Genomic DNA, 20,701 nt, shown 5'->3' on the forward strand with positions numbered 1-20,701 from the left:
CTGACATCGATAGGTTAGATCAGAGACGTATAGCCTATACCTGATATACAAGTCTCTGGTTAGATGCAGATTCCAGTCGGCTGTTCACGCATTGACCACAGACTAGTAGGCCTATGTCCGTGACATCCTTCATGATGTATAGAAGTAACTGCACTGACTTTTGGGAGTTTTGTTTTTCTCTTTCAAGGTTTTAATCAAAATGAATAATAAAAACGTGACTATTTAGTCACATGTCATTCATAGATCCTAGTCCTATAAGACTTTGAGGTTAGACAAATAACAAAAATGTAAATATCCGATAATAAACGTAAAAAATCATGATATGAATCTTTGAAGTCTTATATCATAGGACTATCATAGACCCATACTATAGATCTACATTGAATTTATAGATATCTAGTAGAAGAAAAAATATCTCCATGTACAATGTGTTTGAAGCAATGCTCAACTTTTTTTTCTTAAAACACAACAGTTCTGATAGATTTATTTGTGAAAAAAAAGAACTTCCATGGAAATATTTGGCTGAGATACAGCATGTATAAAAATATCAATTGAGACATTTTTGGTCATATCAATGTCACATGTAGAAATTACAACTCACATGGTTAATTCGATCTCGTCTGTTTATATTCCATATCACAAAAAAACATTTGTCTGCAAACATTTAGGTTCTTCACAGACAATACATTTAACAAATCATTATAAGATAATCAAAGAATGATTAATGATAACATTTTGACAATAATGTACATGTAATTAAATCCAATGAATCACACTAATCCAGGGATCATTTTGAAGGGGGCCATGGGGCCATTGGCCCACAATTTTCCTGAATGACCCACATGATTCAGAAAAATCCTTTAAATGTCTATAGATGGCCCATAAATTATATCACAGATAGGCCTTTTTCTTGAAAATGACCCATCCATTTGGTAACCCAAAATAATCCCTGCTAATCACATTATTCATACAATTCCATTTACTAATTCACATCCTGTTCTTCAGATTACATATATAATATGTGTCGTAAAATAGCCTGAATGACATTTTGCTATGATAAGACAACATTAACATTATTCAAGTAATCTCATCTGCTACGGTATAGGTTTGATGGGATTTCAATTCCATTTTCTCGACATGATTTCAACAGCCTGTGACATCAAATATAAGCATTCAGTTACATAATTATGCTATAAATGTGAATAATTTCAATATTATAAAATACAACATATGTTAAATTTACTTATCTCTTTAATTCTCATAATTAACTATGAGACTAAGATTTTATTACCCACATATGAAGCTATTATTTTATCCACTACATCATATCGCACATATCATATACATGCAAGTATGTATAAATATAGTTCATATAAATGGGCATATAGATAGAAAAGATTACAAATACATGTATACCTATAACCCATATACAAAACGATGCATGATTTCTGTATCTAATAAATAGTTTGCAAATATTGATGCTTATTCATAAATAGATATATAATTGTAGGTACAATTATATTTATCTGGAATTGATTATTTGAAAAGATTGTACTTGTTGATTGTCGGCTGTCTGACCTTGAACTGACCTGTGACAAAGGCAATGTGTTTGAACTCACTGCTCAAACCTGATTGGTCGGAATAGATTGTAGTATGTTTCCGTGAATGAACTTTTTAGGCTTTTTCTTAATTCATGCAAATGTCATTGATGTTTCAAACTATATTAGAATGTTGATGAAACTAATTAGTTAAAAACTATTAAAGCGTCAACATGCAAAATATTTCAGATCAGGTGATTATCATGTGATCTACAACATACCATCGGTATATAAATGACTATAAGCATTAGGAAACAAAAAACAATTAAAGACAATGTACATGTATAATTCGCCTTGTTACTTCAAAAAAATGTGTACTGAAAGGATATAAATTAATTGTGCCAAAAGGGGACAAATTGACTGAAATATTCTTGTTTAATCTACAGATCATTTTGATGACTGCTATTGACTGAATTTTGAAACATATATTTTTAAATTAACATCTTTTCAAACATATTAATAGCTTAATCATGCTAGACTCTGAGACCTGCTGAAAATGATATCTAATTTATGTAACTGCTATTTTTCAAAAAGGTACAAATATAAAGTATAGATGTCTGCTGAACAGTAAATATCTGCAAAAATGCATTTTCTCATAAAATGGCTTAAGAAAGAAACCCTCAAACTAATTGTTTATAATCATCAGAGATTTATTAAGACCTATCATACATATACAATTATACAATGTATATATATATTGTGTGTCCCTGGTTTGGCCTTCATAATAACAAAACTGCCTGTGACCTTCACTTTAAAAAAAAAAATTGATGAAAATCTTGTACCAAACAATATAGCCCATTTGATTAATTTTTGATGAGAATAGTTATCACATGCCATCAATACATAGTTATCTCTAATGCAAATTACCTATATGTTTTATTCCCCATCTATTAGAAGTAGGAACTAAACAAACAGATGTTAGGGAGTTGTTAATGGTCTCGCCGGCTGACACCCAGATAACCTTTGTTGATTCGTGACTCTGTCTTGTCCCACCCATGTCAGCCAGTTCATGTATGCTAAGGGGCATAGACTTGTTTACATGTAAATATCCTCTCAATGAACTGGTTACTTAAATTTAAAAATACAGCAAAAACGTTTTTTATTTTCTTTGCCTTAGATAGGAAAAATAGTGATAAGGCGGACATTAAAACCAAGGGTCCTTTAGACAGACAACTATTTTAGTCTACAATGAGAAATCTTATCCAATTTTTAGCACTATTTATATTATACATGTAAAAGAAATGTTAAAAAAAAGATATTCAGGTATTATTTACCTGGTATGTAAAATAAAGAAGAAAAATTAATTTAAATATTTAAGGAAATTTAATATTGGTGAGACTTTATGTAAAAGACTACCAGTTACTGTAGTTACTTAATTTTTAAGCTTGTTAATTAAGGTAATGTGTTACTTTTTTTTGTCACCATGGTGATTTTAATATTATCTTAAAAAATTGGTATAGTACATAAATCTGGACGTCATGATTCATATAATCTTTCAAAGAATTAAGATAAAAAATGTTACACTTTAGGAACTGTAATTAATGTTATTATTGGAATAAGGTGGATTAAATTGCTGCACCTTACATATTGCATATCTCCTCTCCTGACAACCCTGCCTATTCTTTATCATACTTTGATGTAAGTTATCAGTTATCTTTATTTTATTATCCATAATTCAAAAATTAGATGATTTCACCAAGAGAATAGATGAAAATATATATGTCAATATCTTTTGAAAAAAGATGCTGATCGATTAAGATTTGTAGAATCTGCTCATACAAAAAATGTATTGTAGTGTTCAACGTAATAAGGGCACTTGCCCTTATAAGTACACACTTACCCACCTTCTTCAGGAAAAGGAGAATGGATGTGCTAATTGAAATATGTAAAAAAAAAGTTACACAAATTTCACAAAGATTTTTTTCTCTGTACATGGTTTCATCAAGTACACTCTTTTGTGTTTTTTGTAGTTACACACTGTGCCTATTAGGCTGAATACGGTATAAATGATGATAAAATTCTCAAATTTTGTATGTGTTACAGTCTCCTTGTGATAGTCTGAAACTTTTGCCGATTTATAGTGCTACCTCACTGACAAATACTGCCAAAGACAGACAGGACACCCCAACTGGTCACATTATACTGACCATGGGCAAACCAGTCATCCCACTCCTAATATGCTAAGCGTTAAGCAGGAGTAGCAACTACCATTTTTATAGGCTCTTGTATGTCTCAGCCTGGGGACAGAACCAAAAAGCCTTCCTCAAAGGGGGGAATGCTCAATGAAAGGCCAAAGGTGAGGCAGTGTCGAGGGAGACATTAGGAAGAAGAAAATGATTTAGAAAGAAAGGAAAATATAAGATCCCATATTCACTCCATGTTTATGATCATGAAATTGGGGCAGCAGATATAATTCTTATACCCTACCTGCAGGGGCAGTCATTGAATACCTATTGCATCAGAAAAGTTTACAGTATTTATGAAAAATTTGTTGGATAAAGTCAAACAAATCATATTTTTTGTTTTGCATTATTCATCTCTATTTGATATTTATCTATTGTACCAGTATGTATATATACATATATATTTTTTTTTTTCAGCCTCAAAATTGAAAAGCTGGTATACATTAAGAATTAAATTAATGAATAAACATACTGATATATTTAAATGTAATATTAAATACTAGTCATGTAGTGCCTTATATAGACACATATCATATACCTACATGTATACTGTTTTTATATAAATTTTCTTCTTAATCAATGCACTTAGTGCAGTAGTCAGTGACTAATTCTTATCACCAGGTTACGAAGACAATATACAATGCTATACCAGTGTTGGTATATAGAACAATGTTTGAATGCTTTTTCTACAGGAAACAAGAGGAAGGATGCTATTCTCTGTAGAAAGCAGTGAGTCAATGGAAACTTCCTCTGCCATGACTGTGTATATATGTACCCAAGGGTGAGTCCAGGCTGGCCACTCAGGCGTGCATTTGATCATTGACCAGATAGAATATGGATCTGACCTTGGCTGGCTCTTACCTGTAATGTCCAGTCAAGTAAACAGGTAAACACGGATCTATTTTACAGGTAGACAATTACTGGTGGTGTAGGATCACAAAGTGTTCATGCTGATTGTGATTTGTAGTCAGTGGTGAGATGTGAATTCAGAATCTCTGTATCTAGCTGTAGTAGTCTGGTGTTTCATTACAAGTAGAATCTGGTGAGTACCACTCATTGTTAGAACATTTGTCTTATCTTCGTATATTGATGATTTTAGTGATCTTCTCTAACTAGGTCCTTTACAAATATTATTTGGATATTCATGATTAATTGAGATGTGATCTCAATTTATTTTGTATGGCTGTCTTTTACAAGAATTGAGATGTGATCTCATTTGTTAGAACATATCTGTGATGTACATTTGCTTAAAATTCTCTGCCAGTTCATATAGGTAGCTATTCTATAGCGTCAGACCCTTCTATAAAAGTCACTCAAGAGACAGAGAAAGGTGATTGTTATTGGTAGGTGACCTTTATACAGAGGTTCATCCCCCCCCCCCAAAAAAAACCTGTGTTGCATTGTAACTGGAACAGAAACAGGTGTCCTTTATAGACAGGTTTTTGTTATGTACCATGTTTGATATACATGTTTGGCTATATCCCATACAGTACATGTGCTCTGATGATATCAGTAATATTAGAAACATAAACTACCAATCTGCCATGTAATTATCAGTTAATGATAAATCATATGGAACTATAGCCTGTATATAACATTACATGTAATTTAGTATTTGGAAAATAAATTAAAAGGTCCAGAAGCCTTGATATCAATTAGAGAATTTAAAAGTCTATAGATAGAATCTAATATATTCTCAAAGGAAATTAAGTAGGCTTTAAGTATCTCCTGGAACCTGCCACGGTTTTAAGGTGTTACTTGGTATTTATGCAGATTTTAGGTATCTGATTTAGACCTTGTGATGATTGATCATTGACAAACAGTAGGCTACCAGTACATGAATTTGCTACTAGAAATGGTATGTTAATGATTAATGAACTTTGTTTCAAACCACTTGCATTTTATCTGCTTCATCTATTCTGGCACCATTCCAGCCTGATTTAGTGTAGTATATATGTATATGTAACTGTATATGAGAAGATCAATATAGATGAAATGGTGTCCAGGTGTAGAGTTCAGCTCACTGAATTATTCAGGTGCAGATTACCAATGTCCAGGTATACTGCGTAATGTATATCACAGATGTGTGATAGGATAGGGAAAATCCAATAACCAGACAGGGACTCGAACCCAGGACTTCTGAGCTCTAGGCAGATTAATATAGTTCTGCATTCATCCCCCTTCAACTAAGTCTTCAACCCTGAAGACACACATGAGACCCTATACCTTTTTCCTTGGGTGTATTTATTTGGATGCTAAATGCAATAGAACAAGAAAAAATCAACAAACCTGGGATCTCTGAAATATAGACAGATTTAACCAGAACAGACTGTCTTAAAAAAAGCATGTGTCGCAGGAGTTGACACTAACTTAATCTCCTTGACAGATCATTGAGCTGCAAGGTTTTAAAATAAGGGACCCGGGCTGTCCTATGCTTACAGACAAAGGTGAAGCTCAATCCTCTAGAGGGATCTGGGGGCATGCCACCCCAACCCTGGGGAAAATTTGAATTCTAGAAGTCATTTTTTACAGCATTGGGTTTTCTTAAAAGTTTTGGAAAATGAAATTATTGTAGCAGAATTTAAAAAAACTTAAAAAATAAACAAACATTACTCATTTGACTGAAAATGTTGACAGCCCAATGGGATGCTGTTCTGGACATTCTAACAGCTTAACCAGATTCCAGACAGCCCAGGGCTGCTCATCTTCGCTAGCCACTTCGTGGAGTGAAACGTAATCAGAAGCCTTGGCTAGCAAAGATGAGGTCTGCCAGGCTGCTAGGCTACTGTTAGTGTCGATTCTGTGTTAGATTCTGATGAAACTTGGTGGTAATCAGGTCTGTCAGCCTAGGGTAAGGATCAAAGTTTGTACTTAAGAAGAAGTTATGGCAGCGCTGGTGATAAGATACAATATATCGATCAGTCTGAAGCTGATATTGGATTTGGGATCTCACCATCGATTATTTGCAATCTTCTTACAGGTATTGCTTGCAGACATACATTGTATAGTTTAAAATTTTGGGAGCTGTGGTTTCCTAAACACTTTATAATTTCTTTGCTCAGAAATACTAAAAATATAAAAATCTTGCTTACAAAAAGTTTTGGAATTGTGTCAGATTTTCATGGTATCTGCATTAAAGATATAACTGTGAAAAACAATTGTGAGACTGCCATATAGCAATCAGCAGATGTCATTTGTGGGGTAGTACAAGTCAAGGAGATTTCAACAGTTATGAAATCTGTGACGTCCAGTTATGTCACCTGTATATATTGATCTATGATGTCCAGTTTTGTCTTTCATGTATATTGACCTATGATGTCCAGTTTGGTCACAAAGGTATATTGACCTACAAGTATTGGTCTATGGTGTTAATACATAACCATTTTGTATTGAACTCTGTGAGACCACAGCACGCGAAAGTTTAAAGATCCAACACAGTAATTAATGTTTGCAAGTCTAGACATAGTAATGAACATTATTATCTGGTAACAAAGTAAGTAGGTTTACATTGTACATAGGGATACAGTCACCCCCTATCACTTCATTTTGTAGGAAATTTCACTTCTGTAGAGTGATGGAACTAAGTGTAGTAGGTTTTCCCTGTGCATAGGGAGACAGTCACCCCCATTTCTTCATACTAGAGGAAATTTCCCTTCAGTACAGTGATGGAATTAAGCATTGAGTCATGCTTTACCTATAGTGTACATAGGAGTACCGTCACTCTCTGATCTCTTCATGCTAGAGGGAATTTCCCTTTAGTAGAGTGATGGAATTAAGCAAGTCATGTTTTAACTAGTGTTCATAGGAGTCCAGTCACTCTCTGATCTCTTCATGCTAGAGGGAATTTCCCTTCAGTAGATTAATGGATCTAAGTGTAGTAGGTTTTCACTGTGCATAGGGAAACACCTATTTCCTCATGCTAAAGGAAATTTCCCTTCAGTACAGTGATGGCGCTAAATTTCCCTTTATTACAGTGATGGTGCTAAATTTCCCTTTATTACAGTGATGGCATTAAATTTCCCTTCAGTACAGTGATGGTGCTAAGCGAAGAGAGTTTTCAATACATAGGGAAACAGTCACCCTATCTCTTCATGCTAGAGGAAATTTCCCTTCAGCACAGTGATGGATCTAGTAGGTTTTCACTGTACATATATGAATAGTCACCTTCCTGTCGCATCTCTTCGTGATTAAGGGAGAATTTGATGGAATTAAGTGTAGCAGGTTTTCACTGCACAGATACAGTTAACATCTATCTCTTCAAGTCAGAGGGAATTTCCCTTTAGTAGAGTGATGTAATTAAGCAAGTCATGTAATACAGTCACTTTCTAACCTCTTCATGCTAGAGGGAATTTCCCTTTAGTACAGTGATGGAAATAAGCAAGTCATGCTTTATCTATAGTGTACATAGGAATAGTCACTTTCTGACCTATTCATGCTACAGGTTATTTCCCATTAGAAGAGTGGTGGATCTGAGAGCTGAAGGTCACACAGTTTTAATCCCTAGTGAATTAAGGCACACTAACCTTCTTACATTTGGTGTTGTTAGCCACTCTAAAGGCAAGCTACCAAGAATAAGAGACTAAGATTGATATAACCTGGGACGATGTGGTCATCAGTGTAACAAAATCATTTTAAAAGTGAGAGGGGATGTAAGACAATTTGACACTATGATCATGTCAGGGTATCAGCTGGCAGTTTATCACTATGACATAGAAACATTTTTTTTAGGGATGTCAACTTGGTGTAGTGGTAACAGCTACAAGTATTTCTGGGTAGGCATTTTGGCAGCCATAGATCATAGACAGTTTGAGACCCCAGAGTCAGCTAGACAAGAGTCAAAAATTGTCTTCCTTTGTCATTTATGTTTCTAAATAATATAATCAATTTATTATAATATGCATATCATATGGACTAAGTGTTGTTAAAGGTTTAAGATGGGGATTTCATGATGTAATTGTACTTTGTTAAATGTATCTACTCTACATATAGCAATACAGTCTTGTCTATAGCCTGATTGGTAAATCTGGACAGCTGGGTAAACTTTCCTCTTATCCAAGTTTTATTGTCTCACCTTTAAAGAAAGGTCATGAAAGTAACACCATGGCGTTACTTTTCTGATGTCGTTAACACTTAATCCCTTTAAACAATTTTGTTTCTATCTGATGGCCGGAAAGTATGAGTCCAACTTTAACCATATTTTGGGTATGTAACTACGTGTAGATCACAAAGTGGATGCCTCAACGTATTCTTCTTTTGTGGAATTTCATCCGGATTTTGTAGTCAATTCAGGGACCCTGGAAATTTGGGATGCAGAGAAACTGGACCTTAAAATTTATCGTGTTAAGCTGAGTTTCTCAGAAAGTACAGATATTATTCTATAAAAGCATGGAACATTGTAGAATGGACATTTTCACCTATCATATACATATAAGATGATGTAAATATTATGTTTCAGACTGTCATCCAAAACTGAATATTAAATTGTCTGATAGTGGATGATCGATCTGCTTGTCTGCTTTGTTATTCTGAGTTATTTAACAGAGATTTGACTTCTGATAAAATCGTGACTGTTTGATAGCCTCAGGAATGAAATGGTCTGACACTGACAGATCAGGTAGATTGTGTACTGCTGGACTGAGTGGCTAAACACACAGTCCTTAATGGTGACAATAGATGGGTGTCATTGTTAGTATGCTTGTACTAATGTACCTGTTACTTGTTAGGTACACTTTAATTGTTATACACATTCTCATTGTGGTTCCCTGAACAAAGGAAATCTTAGGTGAAACAAGTATAGGTAGTATCTAGTACTGTAAGACGTAATTTCCAAGTTGTGAAAAATTTGATAAAAATGGTAGCAATTATATAAGATATCAAGTTAAACTATTACAAGTTTTATGTCTAATGTTTTGTTTTGAGAGAACACAGATACATTCCTTTAATTCTTCAAGGCCTGACCACATTAGCCAGGTTTGAGATTTATAGTTGTATGATTATAGCCCCAATCCCTGTTCCCCTAATAGTTCATTTGATAGCGCATGATATGAGATACATTTGTTTATGATTTCATCCGTACCTAAGGCAATTTGTGTTTTTCCCAGAAAAGTTGAGATCACGAACAAACATGCGCTGTGGTCGTGTCTTTGGCAAGGCACCCAGTTGCTGTTAATAGTATGTGACTTAAAACTTGCCTCCTGTTATGTTGTTCAGTTAGATTAGCCACCAGCTACTACATGTGCAAGAAGACTCCACTCAAAATGACCCTCGCTGTTCAATAACTCATCAAACACACTTCCTCTCAATGCAACATGTTAGGAGGCTTGGAAAAAAGAGGGGGTTGTACTGGAGGTTAAAGGTGTCTTTATAGTGAACTCTGTCTAAACTGGACTCTGTCCAATCAGGATCTCTGTGTAAACTGGCCCTAAAAAATATCGTGTTGCTTCATGTCACTTCCTGTGCTTAATATAATATTTGTTACTGATTTCATGTCCATATCTTAAATGGTTGCAGCTTCATTAAAAATTTGATGCACTATGATTACAGAAATATTTTCACAAAAGTAGAGAACACGACTGACACATCTGTAAAACCTGTTCATGCAATATTAATAATCTGCTGTTTTCTTTCTTTCCTGACAGTTTACAAAAAGAAAACTTTGTAATATTGGTTGATGGAAATCATGAACAAAGGAACAGTGGTTCTGCTGCTAACTGTTCTTTTGAAACTATGCGGTAAGTACATATATCTATGAATGCTTTGGATTATACAGGATTATATCTAAACTATAAGTGAAAATAAAATAAATAAAAGAATCTTATCGGGATAAGGAAGGGACAGAAATCAGTTAAGAGTAGTTTTCTTACCAATATATGAAACTACTGGTAGGCACCAGATTTTCTTTCAGTGTTAACTTTATTATCCCCTCGCGACGAAAGTCGGGGAGGGGATATAGCGTTCCATTCGTACGTAAGTACGTACGTACGTATGTATGGTCACTTTTTGTCAGCGCTCTTGCGACTTCATTTTTGAACAGATTCTGACCAAACTTCATATATGGGTCCAGCATGGGAATACCTCGAACAAGTTCGTGTTTCAGGGTGCCACGGTCAAGGTCAAGGTCACCGTTACTATTTATAGAAAATCTTTGTCAGCACTCTTGCGACTTCATTTCTGAACGGATTCTGACCAAACTTCATATATGGGTCCAGCATGGGAATACCTCGAAAGAGTTCATGTTTCAGGGTGCCACGGTCAAGGTCAAGGTCACCGTTACTATTTATAGAAAATCTTTGTCAGCACTCTTGCGACTTCATTTCTGAACGGATCCTGACCAAACTTCATATATGGGTCCAGCATGGGAATACCTCGAACGAGTTCATGTTTTAGGGCGCCAAGGTCAAGGCCAATGTCACCGTTACTATTTATAGAAAATCTTTGTCAGCGCTGTAATGCGACTTCATTTTTGAACGGATCCTGACCAAACTTCATATATGGGTCAAGCATGGCAATACCTCAAAAACAAGTTCATGTTTCAGGGCGCCAAGGTTAAGGTCAAGGTCACCGTTACTATTTATAAAAAATCTTTGTCAGCGTTGTTGCGACTTCATTTTTGAATGGACGCGAGGGGATTTGTATCGTTTGCGATGCCTTGTTTATTTTACAACAATTCTTTAAACTTACATTTATACTCTAAACTTGTTGGTCCGGATGGAAGCATGCAACGTGTGCCTTTACTGTAAGGGGAAACTAGAGTACCCAGAAAAAGTTCATGTAGTCAGGCAGGTGACCCCATACCTTTTCACATCCAATCGGGCAATTAAACCAGCCACCTATAGGTGCTTACGTCTGCTAAACATCATAATTATCCCCTTGTGACAAAGTCGGGATGGGATATGGGATATAGTGTTTGTTCCTTTTGTACATACAGGCATGCCTTACATATGTTCACCTTTTGTCAGTGCTCTAGCAACTTCATTTTTAGCTCACCTGCCCGAAGGTCAAGTGAGCTTATGCTGTGGTGCGTCGTCTGTCCGTTGTATGACTGTCCATCATCAACCTGATATTATGTCTGTAGCATGCTGAGGTGAAGGGCTACCAAGTTTGTTTAAATGAATGACCTTGGCCGACCTACATTCAAGGTCACAGGGGTCGAATAGGCTAAAATCTTTTAAACAACTTCTCAATAACCAAGAATCCCAGGGAGTTCATATTGGGTCTGTAGCACGCTGAGGTAAAGGGCTACCATGTTTGATCAAATGATTGACCTTGACTCACATTCAGTGTCTCAGGGTCAGATTGGCTAAAAGTAAAATCTTTAAACAACTTCTTATTAACCAAGAGGCCCAGGGACATGATATTGGACCTGTAGCATGCTAGGGTAAAGGGCTACCAAGTTTGTTCAAATAAATGACCTTGACCTACATTCAAGGTCACGGGTCGAATAGGCTAAAACCTTTTAATTACTTCTTCTCAATAACCAAGAGGTCCAGTGACATGATATTTGGTCTGTGGCATGTTTGGGTGAAGGGCTATCAAGTTTGCTCAAATAAATAACCTTATTAAATGGATTCCTATCAAACTTCATAACCTACTCAGTGGCGTAGCTAGACCTGTTTTGATATGGTGCCAAAGGTTCCAACCGAAGCGCGTAATGTAGGGGGATATGCCCCCTTACCGCTAGGGGGTCTGGGGGTCTCCCCCAGGAGAAAATTTGATTTCTTTATAGGCCTTTCTAGCACTTTAACGTGTTTTAGTGCCAATTTTCCTGTATAATAAAACAAAGAACAATTACTAATTGTAATGGGAAACATTTACAGAAGTCCCCCAAATGACTCTGCAGTCATACCGCTGTTTTCGCAATCCCTCAAAACCACTTACACCAATTTTCATCGAATTTGAATAATGTTTCTATCTTTTGGCTAGTACCTGCCGCTTTCTTCATTTTCAAATTATATCTACGTGTTTACTTTCTCAATACTCAGTATTCTTAAAAAAAAAAAAAAAAAAAATCCAAAAGCAAAATGACAATTAAAGCATCAGGATTTTTTTTTTCTTTTTTGAAAATTATGTGTACGCACTTGCGTACCCTCGTATAGGAAGCTACTCCCCTGCTACTGTTTTAATTGTTACATTTTCAGTCTTCCTCAATATTTTACCAAGGCAAAATATTACTGTATAGTAGTATTTTTGTAGCATATTGGACTTGCCTTTCTGTCCATAATATTGTCAAACAAATATACGGGCATCTTATGAAATTCTAAAGCAATTTCTCTGAAGTTTAGCATTTGCTTTTCAGGATTTAGTCAAATTAGGACAAAATGCCTTGCATGAGTTATGCCCCTTTTTATGGCTTAAGTCTGTAAAAATAAATATAATTCATGAATTATTGTATCAGTAATTATAGAATGATGAATTTTGTAAGCTGTAGGTTTGTTTCCTTTATAAGTTTGAGATGAAAAAATATCTTTTGAATGATATGTTATATATACATACAGCCCCTGTTTGATTTATTTTGATATCTAGTTATTACTGTACAAATCATTGTTACCATACATATTTATTATATGAAGAATAATTACACTAATTCAGGTGCATGTATGAATGGAGGCATGCCACAGCTGACGGAGGGTGGAGAAAATGTGATGTGTGGACCAAGGATGCCTCCTTGTTTGGACGGATTCTTGTGTGAGGACAGTAAATGCTGCCCTATGTCTGTACAAACAGGTGAGTGGAGGGGAAATTGCTGATCATAGAAGGCCTTGTTTTGATATAAGATCAAATAAATCCAATCTTAAATCATAAATTTATGATAGTCTAGGACCCGAAAGGTCAAGATGACATCTTGTCAATTGTGTCTCATTCATCGTTCCTGAGCTGTGCTTTGTAAACTTTTCACATTTTAAGCCTCACCAGCAGGATTTACTTTTAAACTTCCTATGAATTATCTACATTAGTCTTGATCAAGTTTTGTTTTTTGGGTTGGTTGTTAGCTCACCTGACCAAGGGGCAAGTGAGCTTATGCCATGGTGCGACGTCCATCGTCCGTTCGTCTGTCCGGCGTCAACTTTTTCATTTAAACAACTTCTTCTCAATAACCAAGAGGTCCATGAACTTGATGTTGGGCCTGTCTGTAGCATGCCGGGGTGAAGTGCTACTAAGTTTGTTCAAATGAATGACCTTGACCTACATTCAAGGTTTCAGGGGTGAAATAGGCTTAAATCTGTAAACAATGATTGTGCCATAGCCAAGAGTCTCTGAGACCTGATATTAGGCCAATAATATACTGGAATGAAGGACTGGAAAATTTATTGGCATGAATAAACCTAGCCTACTCTGATATTTGAATAAAGTGGTAATAAGCATAGGTTCTGTAGAAATGACCTCAATCAACTTCAAAGGTGTCAGGTAAGCAATACAGGCTCATTCGGCCTCTTGTTGGAGGTTTTGAAGGATGTAATACCCATTTTGAAGGATGTAATACCCAACAAATTGTTTTAGGAATGTGTGCAAATGGAGGCATCCCAGAGCAGACGGAGGGTGGAGGAGATCAAATCTGTGGACCAATGATGCCTCCTTGTGGGGGAGGATTCTTGTGTGAGGGCAGTACATGCTGCCCCTGTGCCCTTACAGACAGGTGAGTAGACAAGGGAATTCTGGTCAAGGTCTTTAATAGAGATTATCTGAAACATAAGCTCCTATAAAAAAACAATATTTGTACAACTTCATAGACATACTAATCACATTCAGAGGGTATGCAACAGTCTTTTCCAGGATTTAACTCAGAGGATAAGATTATATACAAGTCAGAGTTAAAATCTTCTGTATGATTTTCCATTTTTTCAGGACAGTATTTCTTTGATAACTGAATAATGAAACATTGAACAAAACTCAACCACCAATGGCTTATGTGACATAGGCTGTTTTCTTGAGAAGCCATTGAAGATCAAATCTCTCTAGAGTCCAACTTCAACTCCTATAAAGAAACATATTAGTGAAACTGAATAACTAATGTACGTAGTTCGTAATATAAAGATCAATGCTAAGCACAAGTGCAGTCCCTGCTGGGGAAACCAGAGCTATATACATGTATTAGTCTGACCAAGTGATGTTTATTGAGTTGTTTTTTTGGATATTTTTGAAGGATGTAATACCCAAAACATTGTTTTAGGAATGTGTGCGAATGGAGGCATCCCAGAGCAGATGGAGGGTGGAATAGATAAGATATGTGGAGAAGGGATGCCTACTTGTAGGGGAGGATTCTTGTGTGAGGGCAGTATATGCTGCCCTGTGCCCCTACAGACAGGTGAGTAGACAAGGGAATTCTGGTCAAGTAAGCTCCTATTAACTGACAACACTTGGAATGAAGAGACAAACACAATTATGTAACTGGAATAGGCTCTTGATTCAGTTCTACACTAGATTTTTCAGTTACTGGGTACTTACAAGAAATATTATACAATTGTTTTGCATGAAATATATTCATACAGCCAGTATTGGTCTCAGGATTTACCTCATCTCCAGGGGAATTGTGACTGGATTATAGTATATAAACATCAGGAATATTGGCATTCTTTAGGCATAAATAAAGTATATCTTTTATTGGCCTTGGAATCTGGTCCTTTTTGCAGCAATTTAATTGATTCAAACATTCTGAGGATGAAATATACTTAAATGTTGCTCTAATGATGCTGAATGTCAAATCATCAAAAGATTTCAATTCAGATTTCTATGATTCATATTCACCTATTACTCAATATGAACATTTAAAAATGTTGTTATCATCAATTCTGATAGCTGAAGTAAAAAATTAGAACAATTGTAGTGTTACTGATTCACTATGAGAATATTTTATCATGATTCCTAAAGATATGTGTCCAAACGGAGGTCTTCCTGAGCTGAGAGATGGCCTCACTGTAGGATGTATCACAGACGAACATTGTGGTGGAATCTTCCAGTGTGAGGAAGCACTTGGTCTCTGTTGTCCGGCCAGATTGTTTGATCCAGGTTTGTTATTTATCAAATTACCTTAATGCAATTATATAATCTGTCCTTAATGCTTTAAATTTGATTTCATGCAGGGGTCAAAAGTTCAAATAACATAACCATGTATATAACATCTTCTTTTCACCTTTGGTATGTCTGAGAATGGCTTCTCATTCATTTTAATTAACCAGATATGATACTCATGGTTGTTTTCAAGGAAAAACACACCAGTTATCAATAGAAACAGTTATGAAAAGGAATACACCTTTGAATACACATTGAATGTTGTCTAAAGTAAGGCTGGTTGATATATAAACCAACTTGCTGTAAAGAGGCTGATTGTTTCAAAAGATTGTACCCAATGTTACAGAGGAGTATAATGAATTTATGTAATCAGTTTTGCTGGTATTTACTTCTCATATGTTTTAAAGTGAAAAACATAACATTCATGTGAGTCTATTTACATGAAGATGAAATTGTTTTCAAGATATGTTCTTGCTTACTGCTGATGTTTAACAGCTAAGTATATTTCAGGATGATAGTTAGTGAGTAATAATGTCTGTATTCAGAAATGGCAAAAAAAAAAATGATGCACTTATAATTAAAAGTAATTAATTAGATTCATAAAAAAATAGATAGCATCATTATGTGCCAAGCATTATTTCCTAGAGTTTTTTTAAACAAGAACTGATTGTCACCATTGAATTGTCTAAGGTATTTTTATTTTTACTTTCTTTTAATTTTCATTCATACCTGAAGGTATTCAATCAAGATATAATGGAAGCTTGTGTGTCATGGATTTAGATCTACCCCTGGATCGAACAATTCCAAAACAGTTATTAAAGAGTCTGAAAGTTTTTGTTTTCTAACTCATTTTCGCAAAATGGAAAATGAGATAATGCTGTGGTCTGTTGTCTGTCCCATCAACTCTCTGGCATCAACTTAAAAAAAAGGTGCATGCTCATTGCTTGAATTAAGGGTTAACAGGTTTGTTCAAATTATTGACCTTGACTGACTATTTTTAGGTCTATGTCCAGATGGAGGAATGGAAGAGACTGATGGTGGTAAATCAAAGCGATGTGGTTTACAGGAAGGCCAGGAAATTGTCAGTTGTTCCTCAGGATATGTTTGTAACGCAGCTCAGTATTGTTGCCCCATCATAATCTACACAGGTATTAAAAGCTAAACCCTCTCTCAGTCTTTACTCAAACTGATATGAAATGTTTTTTGGTGATTTTTCTCTCTATCGTATTTATTCGTATACACGTATGATATTGATTTGTTGGAATTTTTTTGTTAATGAAATATGGAGTTGATAACTGTAAATGTATATATTTTAATAGTAATCTTATTGTAGCTCTTTTTGCATTGAACAACGAACCAATTGAAAAATATATTTTTGAAACAGCCCCTGTGTATAGAAAGTTGAGCCAAGGATAAAATGTCTGGCAGCCACTGATTGGCCAGTATGTTATGAAGTGATAAAATAGATATGTAGCCTGATAGGTAACTATCAATAAGAAATGTTGATATAAATTTTGTAAGTCCGATTGATTTTTTCCCCAAAAGTTCACGTAATAATAATAAACAGGTAAACATTTAAGATTTTTGAGAATTTTTACTGCGAAATTCACCTATTTTCAAAATGGCTACCCTGGAGAAAATTTGAGCTGAAGGACCCAACTTTTTTTTTTTTGATTAGGTGTTATATCAGACCCTTAACTTTTGTTATAAACCATAATTGTCATATTGAATTCAAGAATTTGAATGAAATACTCCAAAACGTTAACACTAAAGTCGATGGGAAAACAATTGGTTGGTTGGTCTCTTGAAAGCATTGTACAAAATATGACGCGCTAATTGGAGTTTCTGTACATTAACTCAGCTGAACAATTCTTTACAAAAAACTCTATGTCTGTGGCCAGTGTAATGCATATGATAATAAATAAGCTTGAATTGATAGTATTGCTTTTCTTCATTTGATTTTTATACATTATATATCAAAAACCTTTCTGAGAGCTTTCGTTTTCACCTAAGGTGTATGTCCTAATGGTGGAATGGCTGATGTGACTGAGTTTGGACTGCCTCGGGTTTGTAGTGAGGTGTACCGTTGTGATAATAGCCATGGGATGTATTCCTGCCAGGGAGGTTACTGTTGTCCTCAGGCAGTAACATTTGATGGTAAGATCTTATCTGATCCTTTCTGATAAGATAAATCAGAGGTCATAGTGAATTCTGTAGAAACTGGTCACTAGTGATGGGGAGTGATTTGATGTAATATATATAATCAAATAACAAATCAAATGATCTGATTATTGACACATGTATTTCATAATTGATGTATTAAGATTTCCAAGTCAATTATCAAAATATTTCAGTCATAGCAATTCTTTGAAAGTTGGGTATCTTTTAGTAAAATTTGAACAAAAATAGCATTTGGCTGCAACTGAGAATGTGTGCATTTTCTAGGATATGAACATATGATCATGTAATCAATAAACTTCATCAGAAGTTCAAATTATAACAAATAATTGATTACGAATTGATATCCTGTCACAACTGTATTGTTCCCCCTCCTCTTCCCCTTCTCCCCCTCCCCTCTCCCCCTCCCCTTCTCCTCTTCCCCTCTCCCCCTCTCCTCCTCTTCCCCTCTCCCCCTCCCTTCTCCCCTCTCCCTCCCTCTCCCCTCCCCTCTCCTCCTCTCCCCTCTCCCCTCCCTCCCCTCTCCCTCTCTCCCCTTCTCCCCCTCCCTTCTCCCCCTTTCCTCCTCTTCCCCTCTCTCCCTCCCCTGGGGTGCACTTAATCAAACCACCTACAGAAATGATCCAGAGATTTTTGGTTTAAAGACCGCAGATTATATTTGCAGATCAGTGAACTAGGAACTTTTTATATGATTCAAGTAGTGCACTGATCCTTTTGGTGTTAGCTTATAGGGGCAGGTGTGTTTATTGGGTTGAATACAGTAATACATGTAGGTACTTATTACAGCGTGTAGCTTTGTTAAAGGTATTCAAGGATTGGAATATAACTGTCATTGTTGTGTAATTATCAGGTCCCTGTCCCAACGGTGGCATGACAGCACAGATAGATGGTACAGATAAAATGTGTGACAGACATGGGGACTGCGAGTCAGGAAGCTACACGTGTACCAATAACTACTGTTGTCCTGTCCCTGTACAATCTGGTGTGTGTCCATTTGATGGAATCCCAGACAAGATGGAGACCGGTCAACCTCGTATATGTAACCAGACTTCTCCTTGTATGTCAGAGTTGTACAAGTGTGAGGAAGGGTACTGTTGTCCTCGGAGATACACCACTGATGGTAAGTTATCACAGATGTGAGGAAGGGTACTGTTGTCCCCGGAGATTCTCCACTGATGGTAAGTTATCACAGATGTGAGGAAGGGTACTGCTGTCCCCGGAGATACTCCACTGATGGTAAGTTATCACAGATGTGAGGAAGGATACTGCTGTCCCCGGAGATACTCCACTGATGGTAAGTTATCACAGATGTGAGGAAGGGTACTGTTGTCCCCGGAGATTCTCCACTGATGGTAAGTTATCACAGATGTGAGGAAGGGTACTGTTGTCCCCGGAGATACTCCACTGATGGTAAGTTATCACAGATGTGAAGAAGGGTACTGCTGATTGGTCTTGTGAGACTTACTGAGTTTCTCTAGTTTTTTCTGGTTTTTCCAACAGGTGTATGTCCTGGTGATGCCTTACCAGAAATGATGGACGGGGCGGTGAGGACGTGTCCCAACAATGAGAGGTGTGGGGGAGGATACAGCTGTCAACATGGCCTCTGTTGTCCTTTCCGGGTCTTTACAGGTAAATTTTGATTTGAGTTTACCGCAGACCATGCTCTAGTAAACCTGTTCTAAAAATGTTGGTGATACAGGTATCTCACTCTGAATGGTGTCGTGATACAGGTATCTCACTCTGAATGGTGTCATGATACAGGTATCTCACTCTGAATGGTGTCACGATACAGGTATCTCACTCTGAATGGTATCATGATAGAGGTATCTCACTCTGAATGGTGTCATGATACAGGTATCTCACTCTGAATGGTGTCATGATACAGGTATCTCACTCTGAATGGTGTCATGATACAGGTATCTCACTCTGAATGATGTCGTAATACAGGTATCTCACTCTGAATGGTGTCGTGATACAGGTATCTCACTCTGAATGGTGTCATGATACAGGTATCTCACTCTGAATGGTGTCATGATACAGGTTTCTCACCCTGAATGATGTCATGATACAAGTATCTCACTCTGAATGGTGTCGTGATACAGGTATCTCACTCTGAATGGTGTCATGATACAGGTATCTCACTCTGAATGGTGTCGTGATACAGGTATCTCACTCTGAATGGTGTCATGATACAGGTATCTCACTCTGAATGGTGTCGTGATACAGGTATCTCACTCTGAATGGTGTCATGATACAGGTATCTCACCCTGAATGATGTCATGATACAGGTATCTCACTCTGAATGGTGTCATGATATAGGTATCTCACTCTGAATGGTGTCATGATACAGGTATCTCACTCTGAATGGTGTCGTGATACAGGTATCTCACTCTGAATGATTATATGATACAGGTATCCCACTGTTCATTGTGTCATGATACAGGTATCCCACTGTTCATTGTGTCATGATACAGGTATACAGGAGTTTTTATTTTCAAGGGACTCAGATATGTGATAGAATAATGTATGTAAAATACCACACAAACCTACAATTAGTGATGATCACCATATTGGGCTGTTCTAATAACGTTTTGTTGAAGTCTTACACAGCTTCCTTCTATTGGGTTCTATAAAACAGCAAAGAATTTCAACATAATAACTAAAACATAATTCAAGCTTAAAATTGATTTAACAAGGGCAAAATATATATATAAAAAAATAGTTAAACATTGAGAC

At 36.2% G+C, this 20,701-nt stretch overlaps 1 protein-coding gene across 11 annotated transcripts in view; it reads left to right on the forward strand.

Annotated features, from left to right (window-relative positions):
• Positions 1-4,566: 4,566 nt before the first annotated feature.
• The window catches only part of LOC117321990, a 112,190-nt gene continuing 96,055 nt past the window's right edge, over positions 4,567-20,701 (forward strand). For 2 of the 11 annotated variants that reach the window (XM_033876656.1, XM_033876655.1), the window contains exons 1-9: positions 4,699-4,823; positions 10,420-10,512; positions 13,370-13,504; positions 14,949-15,083; positions 15,647-15,784; positions 16,789-16,935; positions 17,801-17,944; positions 18,816-19,085; positions 19,466-19,594. In XM_033876656.1, coding sequence (XP_033732547.1) covers positions 10,452-10,512; positions 13,370-13,504; positions 14,949-15,083; positions 15,647-15,784; positions 16,789-16,935; positions 17,801-17,944; positions 18,816-19,085; positions 19,466-19,594 — 1,159 coding nt within the window. In that variant the 5' untranslated portion in view covers positions 4,699-4,823; positions 10,420-10,451. Of the gene's footprint in view, positions 4,668-4,698; positions 4,824-10,419; positions 10,513-13,369; positions 13,505-14,278; positions 14,415-14,948; positions 15,084-15,646; positions 15,785-16,788; positions 16,936-17,800; positions 17,945-18,815; positions 19,086-19,465; positions 19,595-20,701 lie in introns of those variants that run through there. The other 9 variants (XM_033876663.1, XM_033876662.1, XM_033876660.1 and 6 more) reach the window with 7 other exon arrangements.

The sequence above is a fragment of the Pecten maximus genome, chromosome 2, assembly GCF_902652985.1.
Source record: "Pecten maximus chromosome 2, xPecMax1.1, whole genome shotgun sequence".
Lineage (NCBI taxonomy): Eukaryota > Metazoa > Mollusca > Bivalvia > Pectinida > Pectinidae > Pecten > Pecten maximus.